This window comes from Cervus elaphus, chromosome 11 (genome assembly GCF_910594005.1).
Source record: "Cervus elaphus chromosome 11, mCerEla1.1, whole genome shotgun sequence".
Classification (NCBI taxonomy): domain Eukaryota; kingdom Metazoa; phylum Chordata; class Mammalia; order Artiodactyla; family Cervidae; genus Cervus; species Cervus elaphus.
In genome coordinates, this window is record NC_057825.1 from 4425708 (window position 1) to 4451200 (window position 25493).

Consider the following 25493-nt stretch of genomic DNA (forward strand, 5'->3'; position numbering starts at 1 on the left):
GAAGCCCTGCCCCACAGGGTGATGGTATTTGGAGGTGGGGCCTTTGGGAGTGGTTAGGTTTAGATGAACTCATGAGGGTGGGACCCCCATGATGAGATTAGCGCCCTTTTAGGAAGAGACACTGGAGTGCTTGCTTTCTCACTCTTTGCTGTGTGAGGTCACAGTGAGAAGGTGGCTGTCCATAAGCCAGGAAGGGAGGCTCATCAGATCCTGTCCATGCTGACACCTTGATTTCTAACATCCAGCCTCCAGAAAGAAATATCCATTGCTTAAGCCACCCAGCCTATGGTATTTTTGTAGTAGTGGTCTGAGCAGATTAAGACAGACATCCAGGGACTTCCCTGGAGCTCCAGTGGTTAGGATTCATGCTTCCACTTCAGGGGGCACAGGTTTGATCCCTGGTCAGGGAACTAAGATCCTGCATACTGTGCAACATCACCAAAAAATAAAAAAGTAAAAGACAGACATTCATAAACCTCACGGCTATTTAACAGACAACAGCCTGCCTCCAATGGGACATTCCTTTTGAACCCCTGGCCTGCTTTATGTCAACCATATGAAAGGGCACTGCCTGACTTGGTAAATATGTGCTTTGAACACATCTGTGTAGGAGATGACATTGACCCAGGGAGCTGGGGAGCTACTTACCAAAAATGCAGGCTTGGCAGCTACCCCAGACCCACTGGATCGGGGGCACTGAGTAGGGGGGGACCTGGAATCTGCATTTTAAACCTCTCAGAGGTCTCCAGGCACAGCCAAGTTTGAGAACTGTTCTAGAAGAGCAGATGGCAAAGCCCTGGCCGACCCAGAGATGCTACTGCTCCATGACCTTGCCCCGGCCAGGCCCCTGCCACGTGCTTTACACGCACAATTGCATTTGATTCTGTTGTGATCCCCACTTTACAGATGCAGAGGCAGAGGCAGGCTGGGTTCTGGAACACCAGCGTAGTTTCCAAGCCCATGGGTTCAGCCCTGCTGCTGGGCTCTGTCTGCCTCACATCATTTGATGCAGCAAGCTTGAACCCCCGATCAATGGGCTCTTTCCTCTTTAGCCTTGGGGCTAAGCTGCAATTTAAAAAATGCTCAGGGAGTTTGTCAAGGTCTAAAGGCTATCAGGGCAGTGGGAAGTTTTGTTTATTGCGAGGGCTCCAATCAGCCAGAGCAGGGCCAGCCACGACCCTCTGGACACTTATAAACACCTGAGTTCCTGACTACCCTTCACTTTCGTTCCCAGGTCCTGCGTTTGGCCCCCGCTGGTCCCTGACCTCAGTGGCAGATCCTTAGTATTTATCAGCACTTCCAGGGCCTGAGGCCTGGAGGCAGAGGGCCAGAGGGCTCAGCCACCACCTGCCACTTTTTAACAGTGGCCATTGAAGCCTCCAAGCTTTGGTTTCCTCATCTCTGAGATGGCATGCCTTATCCCTGTCACGTAGGGTTGTTGTGAGCATTGACGCGACACAAGATGGTCCTTCAGAGCATGCGGGGGAGCCCCTCGGTGGCTCTTGAAATGTGTGAGCTGTTGGTGTGGGCTTTCTGCTGTCCTCCGGGAGCCCCGTCTTCTTGGCTGTCCTTCCCGCCACGACTCCAGCCAGTGGACTTTGGTCAAACTACCCGCGTTGTCTGCACCGCAGAGGCATCATCTCCCAGGATCCCTTTGAGCAGAGGAAGGGGAGGGGCCAGGGAAAACACCACCACTGTGCCACTTCCTCCCCGATGCGTTGTGTCCTCTGATGTCCATGAGCTTGGCATCTGCCAGGGAAACCAGGGAGGCTGTGTTTTTTACTTGCGGCTTGTGGATATGAGGATATCAGCCTCTGCATTCATCCTGCCTGCACTGTTGACAAACCTCAGTTTGAATGAACCCCGAATTATCTGAGTAGGTGATTTGATGTTGTTTATCTGTGAGACCCTCCTGCTGGCCACATGCCAGGCGGCAAGGACCCCCGTCATTCCCGCAACCTTGGTGCCGAGTGACAGAAGTTGACAAGTGGGGACGTGCGGAAATGAGGGATTCATGGGAGACAGGGAAGGAGTCCTTCCAGAGGGGGCAGATGTTAACCTGAATGCCTTCTCAAGCCCGGGGAGATTCTCTGTAGATCCCGGAGGACGGATTCTCTTGGGGATGTGCTGGAAGAAGAAACCGGGGACCTGGGAAGTCTTATCGACTCCCAAAACTCAACATGAGATTCTGGCCATCTCCAGAGATTAGACATATATACCTGATGTCAAAACAGGCTGGTCTTAGTCTATTTTCCAGTTGATTTTCAACACGAAATGGCAACCATCTTATGGAAAAACCTGAACGATCTTTGACCACCCAGTGGGGGAGGGCGGAAGTGCCTCCTGGATTAAATTGCAAATTCCTGGGTGCTGGAGAGATTACAGGGACAGCCGGGCTGGTGGGTGGGCGGGGGGTCCCCAGGTTGCAGGGCTGTTTCTGGTACATGTGCCAGCTCCCACCTCCCCTACGATGCCTGCCGCCTCCCTCCATGACCCAGGTGCGCCCAGACTTGGAGATTTCTCCAGCAGCACCAGAAATTTTGCCTCTGTCTCCTCCAGCCGGCCCCACCTCACCTGCCCCCACCCCCCCCCCCCTTGTCCGCATCCTCAGAGCTTCTTCTGCTCACTAGGATTTGAGCAGCAGTGTCACCTCGTGAGCAGGTGCCTAAAAATTCTGCCTCTCCGAGGTGCCGGATTATGTAAAACCAATTAAGCCCCTGCCTTTATTCCTTTGGCGAGTCAGCCTTACCGCATACTGATCTGATTTATGATGGAGCGGGGCGGGGGGTGGGGGGAGTGGAATCTGTATTTAGGGAAGACATGTCAAGAGCATCAGGGCCTCTGAATCATTCTTCCCCTTGCCCCGTTTCCCCACGTGTGACACATTCCATCCCTGCTCTCAGTGGCCTACCCGGCACCCTGAGATGAGTCAATGCAACAGCGAGGCAGGATTCTTAAAATCCATCCCCGGTGCAGGGGCCTCTGGGGGGCTGGTCCTCCTGGAGTCTGCCCTTCCTGCGTCCGGGAGGAGTGACTTTGGGGCTGGAGACGCCTGTTCGGAGAATGGTCCGTCTTTATTTGAACCATGTGGGCCCTCCGGAGAGAGGGCGGCTGCGGGGTGGACGGGCTGAGAGGCCGCTCTGGGGCTTTAACTGAGAGTTAACCTTCCAGCCTGCTATGATTTGTAAGAGAGCTTAAAGGTGGGAAAGAAAATCCTTTTCTTAGATTCAGCAGCTTCCACTAATCAGCTGCATCTCTGGGTGTCACTGCTTGGCTGACTGCTGATTTTTTTTTTCCTTCCTCACTGTCTCCCGTTCTATTAGGGAGTCAGGGGCCCAGGAGACCCAAGGCAGGGTTAGTCTTCCACAAAGAGAGGCATCTGATCCCAGCGTTCAGAGCACAGGAGCTTGTAAATCAAACTGTTAGCTTAATAGCTTGGGCCATTATTCTAAAGCAGTGGGCCTGAAACCGAAAGCCAAATGAAAATATAGTCAATTTGTTCATACTTTAGTGACTGAATGACTATGTAATGTTGGTGGGGTATCGGGGCTGTAGAGGAAAGATGAGGGCTTGGTGGGGGAGAGGCGGAGGGTTCGGGTTGAAGCAGAGACCCCGAGATGCTTGGGCAAATCCCCCTCTAGAGTGGATCTTGGATGTCCAATTATAACACAGACTTAGCCACAGAGGTCCAGACTCCACAAGTCAGCCACATTCTTGGCTGGGGCAGAGTGCCGGCCTCTGACCTTCCGGCCTGATGGAAACTGCCTAGGGGAGACCCGGCTTCGACAGCAGCTCTGGGAGCGCTCCGTGAGCCGTGGGGAGGAACAGGGCTGAAAGGGGCTTGAGCACGGGGACAGGCACCCCGGGGAAGGATGTAGAGTCCCCACCCTTTAAAAACATTTAAAAAATTATTTTATTATTCCTATTGCTATTTTATTTATTTTCATTTTTTTGGCCTTGCCATGTGGCCTGTGGGATCTTAGTTCCTTGACCAGAGATCAAACCTGTGACTCCTGCATTGGAAGCGAGGTGACTTAACCACTAGCTCACCAGGGAAGTCCCTAAAAAACATTAAAAAAAAAAAAAAACCTAACTGGCTTTGTAAAAGTTACATGTACTCACTATAAAAATGGAAACTGCAGGAAAGAGCGCGGAGAAAATCAAACAGCCTCCAGCTCACCCCAGGAATCATGGCTGCTACCACTCGGGGCCTCCCTCCCGGATATCTGTTCTGGAGCACCGACCCCACGTGATGGATGGGTGCCTCCATTCAGACAGGGTCACATAACACAGTGTTATGTTCTTTCCCCCAGTAATATGTAGGCCAAGCAGTACTAAACCGGGGGAAATATGATTAAAATGCTAGTAAGTACAGACTAAAGTCAGTATTTTCAGTGGTGGACTTCCCTGGTGGTCCAGTGATAACAAACCGCCCGCCCGTGCAGGGGACACAGAGTTTGACCCTTGACCCAGGAGGACCCCACATGTCACAGGGCCACCGAGCCCAGGGGCTGCAACGACTAAGCCCACGCTCGCTCTAGAGCCCGAGCTTGGAAACAAAAGAAGACAACAGAGTGAGAAGCCCTGTCCTCCAGCCCCCAACTAGAGTTGCCCCCGGTCGTCACAACTAGAGAAAGCCCACACGACAGCAAAGACCCAGCACAGCCAAAAGTAAATAAATAAAATGTACCAAAATCTTTCCAGTGGCTGCCTAATACCATGATGCTGTGGATTGTCTCTATAGTATCTGTGTGACGTGTCCCAACATGTGCTGAAGCCATTGCTTGGCCTGCGACATCTCCAGCCTTTCACCATCGCTGTCAGGACCGCCGTAAATATAGGGGGCTCCCCACTCCTTTGTCTTTGGTCCTTTATCATTGCTAGTCTTTTTGTAAAAGGGGATAAAACTGTTTTTCTTGATTTAATACCGGGAGACCAGAGAATATATGGTTCAGATTGGGTCACTTTTGAGAGCAGAGGGGGGCACTTGTTAATAATTCTGCCTCCCAACCGGCCCCAAGGAGGGTTGTCCTGGGGAGCCGGACCCCCTCCCCGCCTGGGGACACCTGGGGAGGTTTCCACAAAAGGCCGGAGAACAGGCTGGGTCAACTGGAGCGTGCATGGTGTTGGGAGTTTTTTTTATGAGGGGTCATCCCCACCCCCAAACTTGGGGCTGCCAACTCAAGTTGATATCCCCCCAGCATTTCAGGCTGAGAGAATTGGATGCCTAGGGCTGGAACTTCTCCAAATTTCCCCATCTAGCAGTCCACTTGCATAGTTACCTGTCCCCACCAGCCGTCTGTCCACCTTACTCTTTGCCTGTCTCTAGCAGCCCTATGGCAGCATATTGCTAGTGCTGAGAACAGGGTCTGACAGAAAGGCGCTCAGGGATAAGGTCAGTAAATGAATGAACGAGTGAACGAATGAGTGAACGAATGGATGAGTGAATGAATGAGTGAACGAATGAATGTGTGAACAAATGAATGAGTGAACGAATGGATGAGTGAATGAATGAGTGAACAAGTGAATGAGTGGACAAATGAGTGAATGAATGAATGAGGACTTCATGAGTGATCACCAGGACCATCCTCGTGGCAGCTGCCATTTATTGGTGGATTGATAAGGGTCGGGTGCTCTGCTAAACACGGTGCACGGGTTCCCATCAAACCCTCCCAGCAGCTCTGCCGACAGGCACAGGCCCATTTTATAGAAGAGGAAACGGGACCTTGGACAGGTCAAGCCACGTGCCAGGTCAAGAGTGGCGGGGTCACCACCTGGTGCAGGTCTGGCCGACCCTGGAGTCACGCGCACACCAACATACCACACTGCCCCCGTCTCCCCCTCTGCTGGCCTCCAGGGCACCTCGTGGAGGGCAGAGAGAGCCCGGCCAGCAGGAACAGAAGGTGCAGGCTCCAAGCCCAGCGGTGCCCCCGCTCAGGGATGAGGCGATGAATTCATGTCCCTTCCCGAGAATGAGGACCTGTCCCAGTTCACCCCAGTTTGGGGTCTGCAGCCTCCACGAGCCCCATGCCTCCCACCATGTGGCTGCTTGGTCATGGAAGCTGGGGTTGGACGAGACCCTTAAGAACCAATGCGCCACCACCCCATTTTCAGGTGGGGAAACTGAGGCCCAGGGAGGGCCAGGCCCGGGGGCTGGCGGGCGGCTCGTCGTGAGCATCCTGGCAGAGAGGCCACTCGCCAGCTGTCGGCTCACCCTCCCTCTGGGCGCTGGCCGTCGCGTGGCACCTGCTGGCCGCGCAGCCCAGGAGGCAGCGCCGGGAACCGTGTGGTTGGAGACGGAGCCCCACCGAGGGGTGCTTCTGCTCTGCTCCCTTCCGTGGTCCCCCCGGGCTCCGACAGGAGGGGCCCCGCGTGGCGCTGGCTGGGGATGGATGGGTGGAAAGCCAGCTCGCTCCGCACTGACCCAGCCCGGGAGCGCCTGCGCCCTGCCTGCTGCTTTTCCGTGTGAAAGGTGTTTAATTATTTCTGACAGAGTTCAGCGTCGACATCTGTTCGCGAGCGGGGAGAGTCCATTTAGGTTATCCATCACCGTGACAGATTCCACTTTTTTGGAAGCGCCTTTTCCTTTCATAATGGGGCCGGGTGGGGAGGGGGGCAGGCGGATCAGCACAGACACGAGGCACAAAGACCCTCCCGGGGCCCTGACAACAAGCAGCCCCTCCCCGCCCCGAGGGAGGAGCAGTTCTAGGCACGACCGGCCCTTGTGGGTCCAGACCCCGCCGGTGGCTGCCAGGGCTGGTGGGCACTGGGACATTTAAGTTGGGAAGGGGGTCTCCCAGGGTCTGTGAAAGGCTTTTCAATTCTTCTGTCCTCCTGGGTGGTACTGGCCATTCATTCGTTCATCCGACGCTTCATTCATTCTTCCCACAAACACTTACTGGTCATCTGTTGGGTGTCAGGGCTTTCTTGGTGGCTCCGACAGTAAAGAACCCACCTGCCAATGCAGGAGATGTAGGAGGCCCAGGTTCAATTTCTGGGTGGGGAGGATCCCCTGAAGGAGGAAATGGCAATCCAGTCCAGTGTTCTTGCGGAAATCCCATGGACAGAGGGAGCTTGACGGACTACAGTCCATGGCGTCACAGAAGAGTCAGACACAATTGAGTGACAATGTTAGTCTCTGCTGGGTGTCAGGCCCCGTGCTGGGCTCCGGGGACACAGTGCGGACACAACAGACATGCCTTTGTGGGCTCACACTTTACTGGGGAAGATGGACATTGAACAACGAGTGGCCCAGTTAATGAATGAATTGCAATGCAGCTAAGTGCCTCAAAGCGGTGGAAAAGGGCCCATTGGTATCGAGGAGGGGACCTGCCAGGGTGGGACTGGAAAGTGAAGGATAGTGTCCTCGGGAGGCATCACTGCCCAGCCACACAGAGAAGAGGCCCTGGACCGGGCAGGAACCCCTTTCTCTCAGGGTAAGTTCCTTCCCCTCTCTGAGCCTCAGTCTCCTCGTCTGTAGAATGGGACCATTGTATCTATGAGATACTGCATGTCTGGCACTTGGGACACAGTAGGAGCTCAGTAAGTACTTTTCACTGGTGGTATTTCCCAGCAGGGAGGGGGCTGAGTGTCTTGGCAATGGCGTCAGCACCCAGGGGCTCTTGGCACCTCTGCGGGGCTGTCCTGGGTGGTGCCCAGGGACTAGCCATGCTGAGATTCCTGTGGCTGAACTTCCAGAGCCCATGAGCATCCCCGGGGAAGATGAGAAAACACCCTGTAAGCCCAGGCATTTGCGTTTTATTCTACTTCTTGTTATTTCAATGGCACCGTGGATGGTGCCTTTGAACTCGGGCCTTGCGGTTAGAGGGACCTGGGTTCCAGGCCCAGCCACTTGAAAATGAACACCATCTCTGCAGGTCCTCCTCAGAACTCAGGTAAGGAAGCTACGCAAAATAATACATGTAAATAACTCAGCACGACACAGGGCTGGCATCACAGGTGGGTGGCCGTGCTCCTAACGGGTTTTTATAACAACAGTCTTAAGATCAGAAGAGACCTGTGCCCAGTTAAGTCAAATCCCCTCTCTTAGACTCATTGGAAAAGACCCTGATGCTGGGAAAGACTGAAGGTAGGAGAAGGGGGCAACATAGGATGAGGTGGTTGGATGGAATCATCGACTGAAGGGACATGAGTTTGATCAAACTCCGGGAGATGGTGAAGGACAGGGAAGCCTGGCGTGCTGTACTCCATGGGGTAGTAGAGAGTTGGAAACAACTGATTGATTGAACAACAAGAAATAGAAACTCATTTATTTCTGAATTTCTGCTCCTACTCTGGGCCAGACTGTGGGGGTACCTGCAGGTGAGACAGGGCTCCTGACACAGGGGAATCCATGTTACCCAGGTTGGGGGCCTTGGACAGGGAGAGGGGCCCTTTCCTGCTCCAGTGGGGGCAGAGGAGACCACCGGAGCCCTCCTTTGTCCTTTGCCTTGGGAGCTATGTGTGTGCTTAGTCGCTCAGTCATGTCTGACTCTTTGTGGCCCCCTGGCCTGTAGCCCGCCAGGCTCCTCGGTCCGTGGAATTCTCCAGGCAAGAATAACGGAGTGGGTAACCATTCCCTTCTCCAGGGATCTTCCTGACCCAGAGATCGAATCCAGGTCTCCTGCGTTACAGGCAGCTTCTTTACCATCTGAGCCGCCAGGGAAACCCCTGGGAACTATAGGTAGGTTTTAAATTAGAGACGGGGGCTGAGAGGGGCTGGGGGTCGGCATGTAGAGCAGAATGTCAGCAGGGTATCTCGTGCCCGGGGAGCTGTGGGTCCTATCCCTCCCTGGGCAGGGTCCCCAGGACGTCTGTCCCCAGTGCCCCACCACGGACATCGAAAGTCGGGAAAATCAGAAAGAAAAGAGCAAAAGAGGAAAGGCAACATGTTGAAGGAGGGGCCAGAAAGGAGCTGTGGGCCAAATGCCTGAGTGTGGAGATGGGGCAGGAGGGATGATGGTAAAAAGGAAGGAAACTGGGGGAGGCCAGAGGTACTGCCCGGGCCGGGCGGGGGAGCGGTAACAGGCCAGCGGCACACCCCACTCCCCTGCTCTGCGCCCGGCCCGCCCGTGTGAGCGGCGACGGCTTGGACTGATGGACAGTGGGGCGAATGGCCACTGACATATGCTGATGGCGGCCACTTGGGCAGGACATGGGCGCCGCATCAAGGGCGGCAGGCAGGCCTCGCTGGCAGCCTGTTTGGTTGCATTAGGCTCAGGAAGGCATGGGCCCCTTCATTGTCTAAATTGCAGTTTAACTCAAACAAGCGGCCGGGCCTGGTCTGGCCAGGAACGTGGTTTTTGTGTGGCTGTCTTCCCGGGGCCAGGCGTGTCTCTGGTGGCACTTAGGAAGGGCTCCAACATGTTAGCTCTTGCTATTATTGTTGTTGTTGTCATTGTTGTTGTGCCGGTCGGGGGGTAGAAGCCCACAGAAGCCCCTGTCTAAAGGACAGATAAGGAACAGGAAGCGGGCCATCCGCTGGGCGCAGGGAGGGGCAGTTGGAGGCGGGACTGACCTTCTGGAAGTGAGGCATGTGCCAGAGGGCGTCCAGCCTCACAGGCGGCTTGTACTTCCGCAGCTGACTGCTCCGGGTCTCGTAGAGCTTCCCGAGGATCACCTGCGGGTCAGAGAAAGGCCGAGGCCCGGTGGTGACTGGCTCCTGCAGAGGCCGGAGCCATGATGAAGGGGCTGGAGGGCCCGGGGCTGGGATTCCTGCTGGGGCAGCCCCGTGGGGCACTTTCCCCCTGGTTCCGGCCCTTCTCCCAGCCTGATCTCAGGGCGCCTGCGCCCCTGGCCCTGCCCAGGACCAGGTGGCCTCGGGGAGGGGACCATGGGGTGCTGAGAGCGTGCTGTTTCGGTCTCTGGTTCAGCCCTAGAACTCTCTGGGTTCTGGAAGGCAGCTGCCTCAAGGGCAGGGGTGTGTCCTCCTTAGCTAAGACAGCCCAGGTGGTTACCAGGGACGCCACCAGGTCTGAACGAATGAATGATGTGACGGGGCTGTTGCCATTTCTGGGAAGCAGGTCCTCAGCATGGTCTGCTCGTGGAAAAGAAAGGAGGACTCCTTTGAGAGCAGGAATTAGAGGGCTCAGTGGAGACACCTCGAGGTCTCTAGGTGGGATTTCAGAGCCGCAGAGGTGGTCCAGCTCCTCCTTAGCTGCACGCCCTGTACCCACAAACAGGTGCTGTGAGCCTGTGGTTAGGGACCCATAACTCATGGGGTCTGCTGTGGACTGAACTGTGTCCCCTCCAAATCCATATGATGAAGCCCTAGCCCCCAGTTGGGACCGTATTTGGAGCTGGGCCTTTAAGGAGGTGATGCAGGCTCAGTGATGTCAGAGGGTGGGGCTGTAATTCAATAGGACAGATGATCTTATATGAAGAGGAGGAGACATCAGGGGCGTCCATGCAGGAAAGGCCCTGTGAGGATGGGGTGAGAAGGCGGCCGTCTTCAGGCCGAGGAGAGAGGCCTCCAGGGCAACCGACACGGCCACCTCCACCTTGGACTTCCAGCCTCCAGGATTTCTGTGGTTTAAGCCACCCGGTCTATCATACGTTGTCACGGTCACCCCAGCAGACTCACCCAAGGTCCCCGGCCCCCAGGTGCAGGATCAGAGGGGGACTCTGATTCAATGTGTGCCCCTGGGGAACTCCACGCACAGTCAGACCTTAGCTCACAGCTGTGACCTTGGCAGAACTCAAAACCTCCTAGGGGAGTTAGCAGGTAAATAGGGGGCTCTTGTTTATACCTAGAGCTAGAGAGTTGGAGCCCCACACCCGGAGTGGATGGGCTGGACGATGCACTGGTACCCAACTGACCCAAAGAGCATGGGCCACTGCAGAAAGGGGCACAGGACAGATGGTGCAGCCGACAAATAAAAGCTGACCCGAGTTTAACCGAAGATGCCACCACCCTATTGAACCCCTTTTATTTTATTTTTTTTAAAAGATAGCATCTCTTTATTTTACTTATTTTTTGGCCGAGCCATGTGGCATGTGGGATCTTAGTTCCCTGACTGGGGATCAAGCCAGGGTCCCCTGCATTGGGAACATGGAGTCCTAACCACTGGACAGGCAGAGAACTCCTTTTATTGATTTATTTTGTTAATCAATTATATTAATTTTATTGATTGTGCCTGTGGATAACTTCTAAGCCCTTTGGATCAACTCTCCCCTCTGCTTCCTAGAACAGCAGCTTTGAAACTTCATCTCGAACCAAAGCTGAGAGGCTGCCTAGCCAGGGCTTAATGAGCCGGACTTCAGAATTAGAAGGATGAAAGTTGAGTCTTATCACCTTCCTCAACCTCAATTTCCGCTGTAGGAAATGGGGTACCAATGCCTAACAAACATGTTCTTGTGGGGTTTGCTGAGTTAGCTTTGAGCAGAGTGTCTGGGCCTAGATGATTGCTCACTAAATGGAAGCCAGTTTCTAAGAATTTCATTTGGGGTCATCACCATCCAAAACCCAGGACATCCTGAGCTGTTAAGAGACCAGTTTCTCCTAAGATAGGAGCAATCTGACCTTGTAAGTCAACCGTCTCATCAACCCTAATTGACTGTGTGTCAGCCCCTCAGTGTTTTGAGGGTTTGGGTATTCGTAGCTCTTTGATAGAAAGCATCACAGCCACAGAGAATCTTGGAACAGAAGGACTCTATGGTTGGTTTGACAACTGCTTTTTGAATGCTTACTATGTCCTGCGAAAGTGTTAGTAGCTCAGTCGTGTCTGACTCTGCAACCCCGTGGACTGTAGCCTGCTAGGTTCCTCTGTCCATGGAATTCTCCAGGCAAGAATATTAGAGTGGGTGGTCTTTTTCTTCTCCAGGGCATCCTCCCGACCCAGCGATCAAACTCAGGTCTCCTGCATTGCAGGTGGATTCTTTACCCTCTGAGCCACCAGGGAAGCCCGCTTTTATGTCCTGGGAAGCCCCGACTATATGCTGGGCCCTCTTTCAATCTGACCCCCTTTTTTGCCCATTGAGGTCATTGAGACCCCAGTTTGGATGGTATCATAGACTCAGTGGACATGAGTTTGAGCAAACTCTGGGAGATAGGGAAGGACAAGGAAACCTGGTGTGCTGCAGTCCACGGGGTTTCAAAAAGTCAGACTCGACTGAGAGACGGAACAAGAACAACTAAAGTGGTGATTCACTCAAAGCCACACCCCCATGCTGGCACCAGTCCCCGACCAGTTCTTGGGGCGGAGACACTGGTAGTGGCTGACTACCGGCCAATCCTTTGGTCACCCGATGTGAAGAACTGACTCACTGGAAAAGACCTGATGCAGGGAAAGATTGAAGGCGGGAGGAGAAGGGGACGGCAGAGGATGAGATGGTTGGATGGCATCACCGACTCAAAGGACATGAGTTTAAGCAAGCTCCGGGAGTTGGTGATGGACAGGGAAGCCTGGTGTGCTACAGTCCACGGGGTCACAAAGAGTCGGACACGACCGAGCGACTGAACTGAACTGAACTGAACTGGGCTCTCTGCTGAAAAAGGCGGGGCACTGGCTATGCGACTGTCTCTAGATTCAGAAGATGCGTCCTCGGAGGCTCCGGATTCCATGGACCTGTGGCCCTCTGAGTTGTTATGAAATGGCTGCTAATTAGAAACATGACTCTGGCATGAAGCTATCAATATGAAGTAGCAGCATGTAACGGTAATGCTCCCTTGGAAACTGGCCGTTACCATAGTGAGCTCTTTCTTGAGCTATTAATGAATAAACTAGTCGTGGACTGCTTTTAAAATATTACAGAGACTCCCTAGTGGCACAGCGGATAAAAATCCGCCTGCCAGTGCAGGGGATACGGGTTCGATCCCTGGTCCGGGAAGATTCTACATACCATGGAGCAACTAAGCCCGCATGCCACAACTACTGAGGCTGTGTGCTGCAGCTACTGAAGCCCGCATGCCTAGAGTCTGTGCTCAGCAACAAGAGAAGCCCCCACAATGGGAAGCCCATGCACCACAACAAAGAGTAGCCCCCGCTCACCGCAACTAGAGAACACCTGTGCAGTGATGGAGACTCATGCAGCCAAAAATAGAATAAATAAATTAATTAATTTAAAATATATTATTACAGTGCTCTGCTCTGAGTGGTTGTCTCTGACTTCTGACTCTCCCTACTGCTGAGAACAGCCTGGAGGGGCCTTAGGCAGAAATCAGAGCCTTCCACTCTAGGGGCTTAAGCCAAAGTTGAACCTGATCATCACCAAGACCCTTTCAGCACAGCAATGAGCAGCTAGATTGCCCAGTCAACACCCAGCCTCGCCCACCAGCACCAGACATGCACAGGGGGGCAGCCGCAAAGCCTTGCCCCTCCCCCAGCCTTCCTCTCCCCTCCCCTCCCACCCTGTCAGTCACCCACCCTGCAGGGAGCATGGTGTTTACCTTTTGCTTTTTCTCCAGTTTAATGGCTTTCTGGGTGGCCTTCTGTTCCTGCACCCACAGCTGCTGGTACCGATGCTGCAGCAGATCAAAGAAGGGGGTGGAAGGCCTGTGGGCAAGAAGTCAGACAGGTCTGAGGTCTGGGAAGAGCCAGAGAACCCCCTCTCCCCGGAGGCTGCCTGCCTGACTGTCAGGGCTGCGGGGAAGAGCGCCCTCCCCAAGGCTGGCTTTCTGCAGCCGTGGAAGAAATGGGTGCCTTCTGTAAAGCATTCAACAAATGTTTACTGCCCACCAATCAAGTGCTGGGCCTGATATGGTGACAGACTCTCTCCGCAACCAGATTTAAGACAGACTCCTCAGACCTCTCCTTTCCATCAGGCCTTATCCTTGGGACCTATCTTTGGCAGGATGAAGTCAGCCTTAGCAGAGAACCCTGCTAAGCCAGTCCCCACAGCCCTGATGTCTCATCACCTTGGCTTGCCTTTACCAAGAGTCCTGTTAAGGCAGTTTAGCAAGAATCCCCTACCTACCCTTGAAGTCTCCTCTTAGTAACTTGCCTTCCACTCTGCTCCTTGGGTAGAAATTCCCATTTGTGTTGTATTAAGAACTGAGCCCAGCTCTATCCTGAGGTCACTTTCCCCTTTGCAATAGTACTGAATAAAATCTGTCTTTATTGCCTTTAGCCTCTGCTCTGATTCTCATTGACAGGGTCTCCATCCAAGGAGCATGTACCCTGCACAGAGCATTTTACACACCCCACTCCTCACAGCACTGTGAAGTGGGTACTATTAATATAATCACTCAACCTGCAGATGATGGGGTCAGGTCCCGGAACAGTGGGGGCAGGGCTGTGTGTGAGGCTCTCTCAAGGCAACCTAATAGGTGATGAGGGAAAGTACTTTCTAGAAGAACCAAAGCTAATAAGACGCAGGAGGAAGGACAGAATTGAGCGGAAGAGCATCATTACCTTGTGACTCCTAATGAAATAATGGATTTAGGTAATAAGTGATGATTAGGTAGAAGGCTGACGGGGAACTTTACAATGGATGGCTCAGGCTGCAGCAGCTGAACCACAGGATCAATTTGTTCTTAGTGTGATAAATGTGCAAAACATAAAACTTACCCAAGCGATCAATCTTACCATCACTGAAAGTGACAGACATGGGACCAGGAATGATTTTCATTTATTTATTTGGCTGTGCTGGGTCTTAGTTGCAGCACGTGTGATCTTCATTGCGTCATGTGGGGATCTTCTGAGTCAGCTTGTGTGTTCTCTAGTTGTGGCATGTGGGCTCAGTAGTTGTGGCAGGCGGGCTTCATTGCTCTCTCTGCAGCATGTGGGATCTTAATTCCCCAACCGGGCATCGCACCCATGCCCCCTGCATTGGAAGTGCAGAGTTTTAACCACTGGACCTCCAAGGAAACCCCCTGGCTTTGTGTTTTATATGGCCTGCACGGTGGTATTTAAAGTCTTGGAAATTGTTGTCGGCCCTTAAAAACTGGGAAATTTTACATTTAAAAAAAACCCAGCTTTCCCAGATTGTCCTGAAGATGTATGTGTTCTGATCACATAGGTCTGCCTTCCTCTGTGGCAGCAGTTGGCTGGAGCTGAGTATCAGGTGTCACTTGGCCCCAGTCCTCTCCCATCCCTACTGCATCCACCGCCTGCTGGGCCCCTCCACACGTTGGATTTTGTGGCCCCAGAAACAGACTTGGAGCTGGACTGGACCCTAAACGCCCACCCCCAGCTCTCCCACCCTCCAGGCGGACTTCTCTGGGACTGGGCTGACCTGGGACTCCTTTTGAGTGGCGCTTCCGCGGCTTTGAAATGCCACTCGAGCTCAGAGGTCTCTTTGCAGAGCAGCCTGCAGCGCATCTACAAACACTGGCTCTTTGTTTTCTGCTTTCTTTGCCCCTGTGGCGACTTTTATTACTTAATTATTACACGCCCCATGCTTCTGAGCAGCCTAATTTATAGCCATGCTTTCTAATGACACGAGATGCGTAATCTCGCAAGATCTACCCCAAGAGGCCTTTCACAACAGAAAAGCTATCTTTCCAGCAGCCTCCACTGCCCAGAGCACCGCAAACCCACCCTCACGGCCCTCCCACAGCCGCCTCGCTGACCGTCTTTGTGTCCTGTTTCTGCCAGCAGTTCTTATTGCTGGAAAGAGGCAGGGGAGAGGCGCTTGGAGCAGAAGAGCTGACAGACCTTGTAAGTCACAACAGCCCAGTCCTGACTGCCTGGTGGAGATGCAGCAGGTTTTGCCCATTTTTGCTCTGGCTCATTCAATCGGATGAAGAGGGGGAGAGGCTTGTCGGACATGGAGAAAACCCAGGACATAAACTGTATCATGTCATCTCTTGCTTAAAGTGCCCTTGGCAGCCTCCCATTTCTCAGACTCAATCTAGATTCCTTGCCACGGCTGGCAAAGCCTCCCCTCCCCAAACTCATCTCAGACTCTCAGCAGCTCCTTTGCCTACAGGTCTCAGCTGTTGGGTCCCCTCCTCAGAGGGCTTGCCCCTGACCGGTCCATCTTCCAATGGCCCTTGCCTGGTGCCCTCCCCTGCAGAAGCCCTCTTGTTCATTTGTCACTGGTCTGTAACTGCTCTTGGCCATTGAATACCAGTGCCAGCGGGAATGGTTTGCTCTCAATAATTATGCATTGTTGAAAAGGAGGGGGAGAGAAGGAGCGAATTATAGAAAAAAAGATTAGGTGAAAATTTTAGGAAATATACTTTTCATAAGTCAGGGTAGTGTAAATCAAGCTATATGTGAGTTGTAATAAAATTGAGAGTAAATTGATGGAAATTATAATCCAGGAAAGGAAGGATAGTCTTTCTAACAAATGGCAGTGGAACAACTGGACACCATGGACAAAACCAAACAAAAACCTCTTGACCCAAGTCTCATAATTTATACAAGAATTAACTCAAAATGGAGCATAGAGTTAAATGTGAAACTGTGAAACCTTTTGAAGAAAACATAGGAGAGGCTCTTTGGGACCTAGGGCTAGGCTAGGTGATGAGTTCTTAGACTTGACACCAAAAGCATGATCCAGCAAAGAAAAAAAAAGATAAATTGAACTTCCTCTAAATTAAGAACTTTTGCTCATTGAAAGAGCCTCTTGAGAATACGAAAATGTAAACCATTACTGGAGAAAATATTTGCAAATCATGTATCTGACAAAGGACTCCTATCTCAACTATATATAAAACTCTCAAAACTCAACAATAAAACAAAATGAAAACAAATGACTGTATTAGAAAAAGGACAAAACGCAAAGAGACAGAGGGTATATGGATGGCAAATAAGTGCGGAAAAACTAGTAACATCCTTCGCCATTGGAGAAATTTAAATTAAGAGCCTGATGACATGTCACTGCACACCTATCAGTCCAACTAAAGTAAGAAATAGGTAGTGACGGGGGGCTTTCCCGGTGGCTCAGACGGTAAAGAATCTGTCTGCAATGCAGGAGACCCGGGTTTGATCCCTGGGTCAGGAAGATCCCCTGGAGAAAGGAATGGCTACCCACTCCAGTGTTCTTGCCTGGGCAATCCCATGGACAGAGGAGCCTGGTGGGCTACAATGCATGGGGTTGCAAAGAGTCGGACACGACTGAGCGACTAACATAGTGACGATGCTCAGTGCTGGCAAGGACGCAGAGAAACTAAACCTCTTACACATCGCTGGAGGGAATGTAACACGGCAGAGTTGCTCTGGAAAATGGTTTGCTAGTGTCTTGAAAAACTAAACCTGCACTTACCATAGGAGCCCAGCAAGTGTACTCCTGGCATTTACTCCTGGAAAATGGAAACTTGGTCTACACAGACACCGATACACCAACGTTCATAGCTGGAATACTTGTAATATCCCCAAACTGGGAACAACAAAAACACCCTTCAGTGGGTGAATAAACTGTGGTCCATCCATACTATGGAATATTATTCAACTGTAAAAAGAAAAGGGCGATTGATACAGCAGCAGCTTAGATGATGTCAAGGCTACTATGCTCATGGAAAAAGGCCAGTTTCACAGGGTCACATTCTGTATGATTTCATGTACATACCTTTCTTGGAATGTCCCAGGGGTCAGGGAATGGTGGGGAGAGGGGTCATTACACAGGTGCATGAAGGGGTGTCTTTGAGGTGACAGAACAGTTCTTGATTTGTAACACAAATCTACGCATGTGATAAAATGCATGGACACCACATACGCAGACACACACTGCATGTAAAACTGGTGAAATCTGAATGGAATCTGTATATTGTTCCAATGTCAGTTTTTTAGTTTTTTTTTTTTTAATGTTTTTTTCAAATTTAATGAATTTGGCTGTGGCAGGCCTTAGAATCTTCACTGCGCCATGCAGGAGCTCTCGTGGTACACAGACGCCCCGGCTGTGGCACACGGGCTCAGGGCCGCATGGGCTCAGTAGTTGGGGTACACGGGCTTAGCTGCCTTGTGGCATGTGAGATCTTAGTTCCCAGACCAGGAATCGAACCTGTGTTCTCAGCATCAAAAGGCTAATTCTTCACCATGGAGCCATCAGGGAAGTCCCAGGTTTTTAGTTTTGATATTGTACTATAGTTACATAGGATTTTATCATAGGGGACAACAGGATGAAGAATAAACAGGATGTCTCTGTGCTATTTTTACAACTTCCTGTGGATTTATGATTATTTTAAAGTAAAATATTTTCTCAAAACGTAATTGAGCATGCTAGGGGAAAGACTAAACTAGCTTTCAACTTTGCAGAAAAAATATTACAATATTGCCATCATACAAAGAGGTGATCAAAGAGTTAGGAGCCAAAAAAATGTAGGGGGAAAATGAATATAGGGTGTGGCAGGCAATTAATTTTTTAAAAATGTGTTATTTTTCTGGATTTTGTGGCTTATGATATTTGTCAGCTTATTTAAAATTTTAATTTGTTCTGATTCTTTTTCTCATTCTAATTAAGTATTCAGTTTTATGCCTAAATTTGTAGTCAGGATTTTGAACTTTTTTTCTTAAAGAGAATCCCCAAATATGAATAAACTCCTGGTCCCATGAAACATGGAACTGCCCTTGTGTGAAGGTAAAATGTTTCTTTTAATTATAACAGAGTATTAGGTATAATTTTATGCTAATAATGTGAAACCAAGACAAAATAGGTGATTTGTCCGGGAAAATATAAAAGATCAAAGTTGAGTGAAGTGCATATATAAAATAATAGAGCCACGGGTACCAGACCAAGGTACGTTCACATGTGTGACCTCCTAGCCTTGCTGAGAACAGTATTCCAGGGCTTTCCAGAAGTTTTTATAAAAAAGCTTCCCACATCATGCTATGATCCCAGATCAAGAGAAGGAAAATGTCTTGGTCAGTATCACTTAGAAGAGCAAATGAAAGACTACTTGAGGGTGTGACGAATTTAGGAGTCTGGGACTGACATATATACACTGCCAGGTATAAAATAGATAACCTACCGTATTAGCTCTGTGGTGACCCAGATGGAAAGGAAACCCAAGCAAGACCCCTCTTGCACATGTATGTGCAAGATACATGTATGTGTGTGCTATGTCGCTTCAGTCATGTCTGGCTCTCTGCAACCCTATGGACTGGAGTACGACAGCTCCTCTGTCCATGGGATTCTCCAGGCAAGAGCACCGGAGTGGGCTGACAAGCCACCCTCCAGGGAATCTTCCCGACTCAGGGATCGAACCTGCGTTTCCTGCAGCTCCCGCATTGCCGGTGGATTCTTCACCACTGAACCACCAGGAAAGCCGGGATATATGTATATGTATAGCTGATTCATTTTGTTATCAGCTAGAAATTAACACAACATTGTAAAGCAGCTATACTCCAACTTAAAAAAAAAAGAGCCTAAAGAAATGAAATAAAGTTATGCTTGAAAACTAAAAAAAAAAGAGAACGAATACTAAGTGAAATATTACCGGATCAAATCGGGCAATGCACTAATACCAGAAGGCCCCCTGTAACGCCCTCCACTCACCCTGGAGATGAGGAGTGGGCAGCCAAGGAGGGGTCCGAGAGGGCAGCTCAACCCTGCCCCTTCCTGCTGAGCCTCCAAGGTGGGGAGGAAGGAGACTGTCCTCCCAGTGCAGCTAGAAGTTGCGATGTGAGGATTACACTAGGCCAGATGTATTAACCAGTGCACTGAGCTGGCCTTTTGTAACTGCAAGTGAGCAGAAAAGCCACGGATGGCCTGAGACTTCGCCCAGGAAAGGGGCTGGGAGAGCAGCTGACCCTCAGAGCAGCTGTGAAGGAGACGAGGACACTCACGTTCCAAAGTCCCTTGCCCTTCCCACTTGTGCACATTTATCAGAAAATACTGTGAAGCTGCTAGAAAGAATGAAGTGGCCACACGAGTAACGACTCAGGAAGATCTCCAAGACGTAGGTCAAGTATAAAGGAAGACGCTGCGGAGAAAGAGCCATACTCGTGTAAGCGCATCAACACAGGCGTGAAGGATGGTGAAGGACCGGAAGGAAGGCGGCAGAGGATGGTGCTGGGGGGGGAGGGGGGCAGACACAGTGGGTGGGGCAAGGGGCTCCTCCCCTCCAGTCTACTTACTGGTTTTCTGTGACTCTTGAAAAGTAAAAGTGAAGTCGCTCCATCGTGTCGAACTCTTTGTGACCCCACGGACTGTAGCCCACCAGGCTCCTCCGTCCAAGGGATTTTCCAGGCAAGAGTACTGGAGTGGGTTGCCATTTCCTTCTCCAGGGGATCTTCCCGACCCAGGGATCAAACCCGGGTCTTCCGCATGGTAGGCAGACGCTTTACCATCTGAGCCACCATGTGACTCTTATGCAACAAGGAAAGCAAAACAAGAAACCCACATCTGAGAGGTCATGGGACTCGGCCGGGGCCACGGTCAGTAACAGGGTGATGAATTGGGGTCAGGATGCAAGCTCCTCCCCGCCCCCTCCCCCGCCATGCACAGCTCTGCCAACATCACACCTGAACTAGCCAGGCTGTTTGCCTCTTTCTTCATAATCAGATGAGGGTGGTCAGGCCTTCTGGGCCCCACTGTTTGGAGCGAAGTTTCAGCATTTTCCTGTGTACTCAGCCCTTGCAGGATGCACTTTTTTTTTTTAGCATTAAAAAAAAATCAGTTGATTTATTTCCAGTTGCTCCGGGTCTTTGGTGCTGCACGTGGGTGCTCTCTAGTTGCGGTGAGCAGGGGCCACTCTTTGTTGCGGGGCAGGAGCTTCTCGTTGCTTTGGCTTCTCTTGTTGAGGAGCACGGGCTTCAGTAGTTGCATCACCTGGGCTCAGTCATTGGGGTGCACGGGCTTAGTTGCTCTGTGGCATGTAGAATCTTCCCAGACCAGGGATCAAATCCGTGTCTCCAGCATTGGCAGGCAGCCTCCTAGCCACTGTACCACCAGGGAAGTCCAGGAAGGATGCACCTTTAGGAGCTATTTTTCTTATTTTTCTTCCACAACTATGTTTTTTTTTTCTTTTGCTGCTACCTTAAAACATGTTCAGGGTTGTCTTTTTTGTTTTAAAATAAACATAGTTCTTTACAATAAAAAAGACTTTTTTTCCACCCTAAAATGAATGATTTTTGCCACAGGCCGAGAGCCCCTGTGGTCACAGTTACAGCCAGCCAAACTGGAGCTCTCTTTTGAGGAGCTGGAAGGGGTTCACTCAGAAGATCTCAATTATTTATCCTCACTAAATGAGATGGGAAAGGTGGGAGTGGGGAGGCTGAAGCCCAGAGAGGTCAATGGCTGGCCCAGGGTCACACAGCACACTCGGCAGCCTAGCCTGGACCCCCACCCACACCCACACCCACACCCCTCAGGCTACACTGTCTTCAGCCAAGAGAATGCGAACCCACTTCCAAACAGGCTCACAGGGCTGCCGGCTAGCTGACTGCAGATAGAGGTCAAATTCAGGGCCCTGGCTATACTCAGGCCAGGACCCCAGGCCTTCCCTTCCACACAGGAACTGAGGCCTTTTCAACTACCTGAGTCTGATGCTGTCTCCCTCAGCACCTGACCTGGCTTCTTTTTGCCCTTTGGAGTATTGGGCGCAGCCTTCCAAGGCCCTGGCCTCGGGGTGCCATCTCTGCACCCATGTCCCCCCAGGAGCCTCCCCGCCTTCCCCTGGTCACTCCGTCCCATCTTTCAGGTGTTGGTCTCAGTGAGATGCCCTGCTCCTACCCCCAGGTCCGTCCCCGAGACCTCCCTTAGCATTGCCAACTTTGCCTTCCTAGCTGCTCTTTGCACTTGGGAAAGTATTTTTTGTTAAATGTTTTCAGTGATCAACTGATGGATTCAGTGTCCGCCTTTCTGATTAAGCTCTGAGCCCCGTGTAGCAGGGACTGTGGCTGGATTGTTCACTGTGTTCGCATCCAGGCCGGGACAGTCTACACTTTACAAAAAGGCTGAATGGCCCCAGAAGCCTTTAAAGACCATCTTGCTCAGATACTGACCTCAACTGCAACGCCCAAGAGGGAGGTCTTTGGCAGAAATGAGCTTTTCCTTGGGGAGCCCAGGGATGGGGCAGGGGTGGCCTGAAGGTATGCAGGGGCTGAGGCCCTGCCGTGGACCTCTTTATTCCTCTCCCCCTCTGTCTTGGGGGCTCAGGTGTTGAAGCTGGCTTGTCAGAGTGGATCCTGGCTCAGGAAAGGGGCAGCGATGGCAATTCCTCCCTGTTCCTCAAGAACAGAGGGTATAGTCAGGAGGGGTGATACAGGGGAAGAGGCCCCATCCCAGGGATGAATTAGGGGACCCATGAAGCAGAGAAGGAGTCTGAACATGGGTCCCTGAGAGCCCAGTCAACCAGGGAAACCTGGGACCCTCAGAGCCGTTCATTATGAATCTTTAGAAGCACGTTTGAAAGTGATTCGGTCTTCCATGTGGTGACTTAAAAAAAAAGTCACAACCTAAAAGCTGAGAACTTTTAGGACTTCAAGCCCGGGAGAGAGCATCTCATATAACCCTGAGAGAACTGCTCCTAGGAGGCAAGGGGAGGAACCAGGTCATACAGAAGTTTTTAAACAAAGGCCAGGTAGTCTGAACATCAAAAGATTATTGTTAATTAAAGGAAATAGATATCTCAAGTTAAGGAATTTAGTGTTTTTCTTTTTTTTTTTTTTTTTTTTTTTAGTGTTTTTCTATGTATGGGAAGATGCAAGAGTCTGGGCTCACTGAAATCATTCCTTTCATATGCATCTCAGCTATCTGGGGCCAGCATCCTGCGTTTTTCACATCCTGAGCTTCCTTGAGGCTCACCGTAGGGAGTGGCTGCGGTCTGACGGCTGGCAGATGGCAGGTATTCTTCTCCTTTTTGAGTGCCCTTGGGGCTCAGGAGCTCATATTGGAGCTGCAATTGCTGATGACTGTGACATCCTTGTTTACTGAAATGGCAGGAAATACATTTCTCACATGTGATACTGGAAGGGTCCCCCAGTGTACTGGAGGCTTGGGGGTGGAGGTTGGAGGCACTTAGAGGGAACTTGGAGCCCAGAGAGAGAGAGAAGAAGCAGGCTGGCCATGAATAAGCATCTGTGGAGAGACTCCTGGGCCAGCAGAGGGAGGGCAGAAGGAATCAGAGCAGGCCCACACCAGTGCTGGGGAGCTTGGTCAGGGCACGGGTCCTCCTGGAGGCGGGGGAAGGGACTGGCCACAAAGGGGCATGGTGGGGGAGGGGGCGTTCTGGGATGATGGAAACATGCTATGGCTCCATTGGACACCCAGTTGTATAAACTTGTCAAGATTCATCAGATTAAACATGGACCACATCATTATCTGTAAACTGTACCTCAATAAAGTTGGTGTGAAGAGCTGACTCACTGGAAAAGACCCTGAGGCTGGGAAAGATTGAAGGCAGGAGGAGAAGGGGACGACAGAGGATGAGATGGTTGGATGGCATCACCGACTCAAAGGACATGAGTTTGAGCAAGCTCTGGGAGTTGGTGATGGACAGGGAAGCCTGGCGTGCTGCAGTCCATGGGATTGCAAGGAGCTGGACACGACTGAGCACCTGAACTGAACTGAAAAGTTGTTGGAATCTTCCCTGGTGGCTCAGATGGTAAAGAATCTGCTTGCAGTGCAGGAGACACCAGTTCAGTCCCTGGGTCGAGAAGATCCCCTGGAGAAGGGAATGGTAACCCACTGCTTTATCCTTGCCTGGAGAATTCCATGGATAGAATTCCATGTAGCCTGACAGGCTATAGCCCACAGAGTCACAAAGAGTCAGACAAGACTGAGTGACTAACACTTTCACTTTCAAAATTGTTTTGAAAGCAAAAACGAAGAAGACTGAGAAAGTAGGAGTCATCACAGAAAGTCTTTGCCAAAAGTACTAGGGAGCTATGGATGGTTTCTGAGCAAGGGGAGAGAGCATGGTGACAGTCACACTTTGGAGCAGTTGCCCGGGGTGGCAGAGTGAATTAGTGGAAGAGAAGGGAATAGGATTTGAGGCTCCAAGGCCATTTCGGGGGGAGGAAAGACACAGCAGGAGGGCTACACACTTTGTGAATGAGACCTCGACTCTGTGCTCACTTCCTCGCTTGTCCGTCCATCCGCCTGGTGCACCCAGGAGCACTAACCAGCTCCTCGTAATGGGCCAGGCTCTGTGAGATGCGGGGACGTGCTTTCTGCACCCTGGGGTCTCAGGGCCTGCCGCAGAAGCGCTGAGATCCACCACTGCTCACACTTCTGTCTGCTTCCTGTACCCTTAAGACACTATCTCTAGGAACAGATACTAATACCCTCTTTTCACAGAGGACAAATCTGAGGCCCAGAGAAGTTCACCTGGTCTTGCCTAAGACCAGGCAGCCACTGGATGACATGTTGCATTTGCCTGGGAGGTCCGTGAGGGTATCCATCCTGCAGCTCTTTCCCCCTGCAGAGCAGAGAGCTAATTGCCAGAGTACACACGGCCGTAGGAGCTCAGAGGAGAGAACGGTTAATTGAGCAAGGGCGTGGAACGCCGAGGGCTTCCCAGGTGGTGCTAGTGGTAAAGAGCCCGCCTGCCAATGCAGAAGACATAAGAGATGAGGGTTCGATCCCTGGGTCAGGAAGATCCCCTGGGGAAGGAAATGGCAACCCACTCCAGTATTCTTGCCTGGAGAATCCCATGGATGGAGGAGCCTGGTGGGCTACAATCTTTAGGGTCTCAAAGAGTCAGACACAACTAAGGCAATGTAGCATGCATGAACGTGGAAAGTCTCCTCTGAGCTTTTTGGTGGGTCTTTGGGGATGAGCAGGAGGTGACTGGGTGGAGAAATAGAATAAGGAGACTCCAGAGAGAGGGCTTGGTGTGAATGAAGACAAGGGATCGGGCCTGGCTGGCACCGCACCTCGCAGCCCTAGAGTGGCCTGATGGGCATCGGAGAGTAACAGGCATTCAAAACTGCCTCCCAGTTTTTAGTGAGCACTCACTACACCAAGCCCGCTGGCTGCACTTCCAACTGCAGTCCCCCTGATTCTTCCCTTCTTCCATAACCTTGAAAGGGAGGGTTAACACACCTGCCTTCAGGTGTGGAAAATGACATGCAGAGAAATCAAGCGACTGGCCCGAGGTTTGCTCACAGACATGGGGCGGCCAGGCGGCGGAGCCAGCGCCCCCATTCGGATTCCCCGGCTCTGAAGACCCTGGGGTCATGACAGTTAGGCTCCGAGTGATGCATGCCAGCGAGGGCACCGCCAAGGGCTTCGACAAATTATTTGCTGAAACCTGGCAGGACCTTCTCAGAAAAGATCCTCGCCACCCTGGCGTTCCCGCTGACAACAAAACCGTGTCAAAACCCAGTCTGGCCCAGCAGAAGATGGGGAATAAAATGAAAGGAAATCAGCAGCTACTTGGGGTAGGGAGAAACCTCAAATTAGTTGCATCCGGCCCATCTTCCGCTACTACTTCGCGATTGATAACCCCCAGACCAGGGGTTGATCTCCCGTGGAGGCACCCGGGGACGAGCAAGGGGAATGGAAATTATCATTTGCAAACATTAGACTGACACTTTGTGCGTGGGGCGGGGGGAGAGGGCTGACAGCTCTGATTTGCCGGCGTGGCTCCTCTCTGCCGAGGAGGGCTCTAGTGGATTAGAGGGGGCCCCTTTCATGGCAAACCCATCTTCATCTTCGCTGCT

The 25493-nt window shown here is 51.6% G+C and overlaps 1 protein-coding gene across 1 annotated transcript in view; it reads right to left on the reverse strand.

The window, feature by feature from the left end:
• The window catches only part of CFAP77 (cilia and flagella associated protein 77), a 153988-nt gene that overhangs the window by 15610 nt on the left and 112885 nt on the right, over window positions 1–25493 (reverse strand). The window contains exons 4-5 of the mRNA XM_043916531.1: window positions 13388–13493; window positions 9518–9619 (exon numbers count right to left, since the gene is read on the reverse strand). Of these exons, the coding sequence (XP_043772466.1) occupies window positions 9518–9619; window positions 13388–13493 (208 nt within the window). The remainder of the gene's footprint in view (window positions 1–9517; window positions 9620–13387; window positions 13494–25493) is intronic.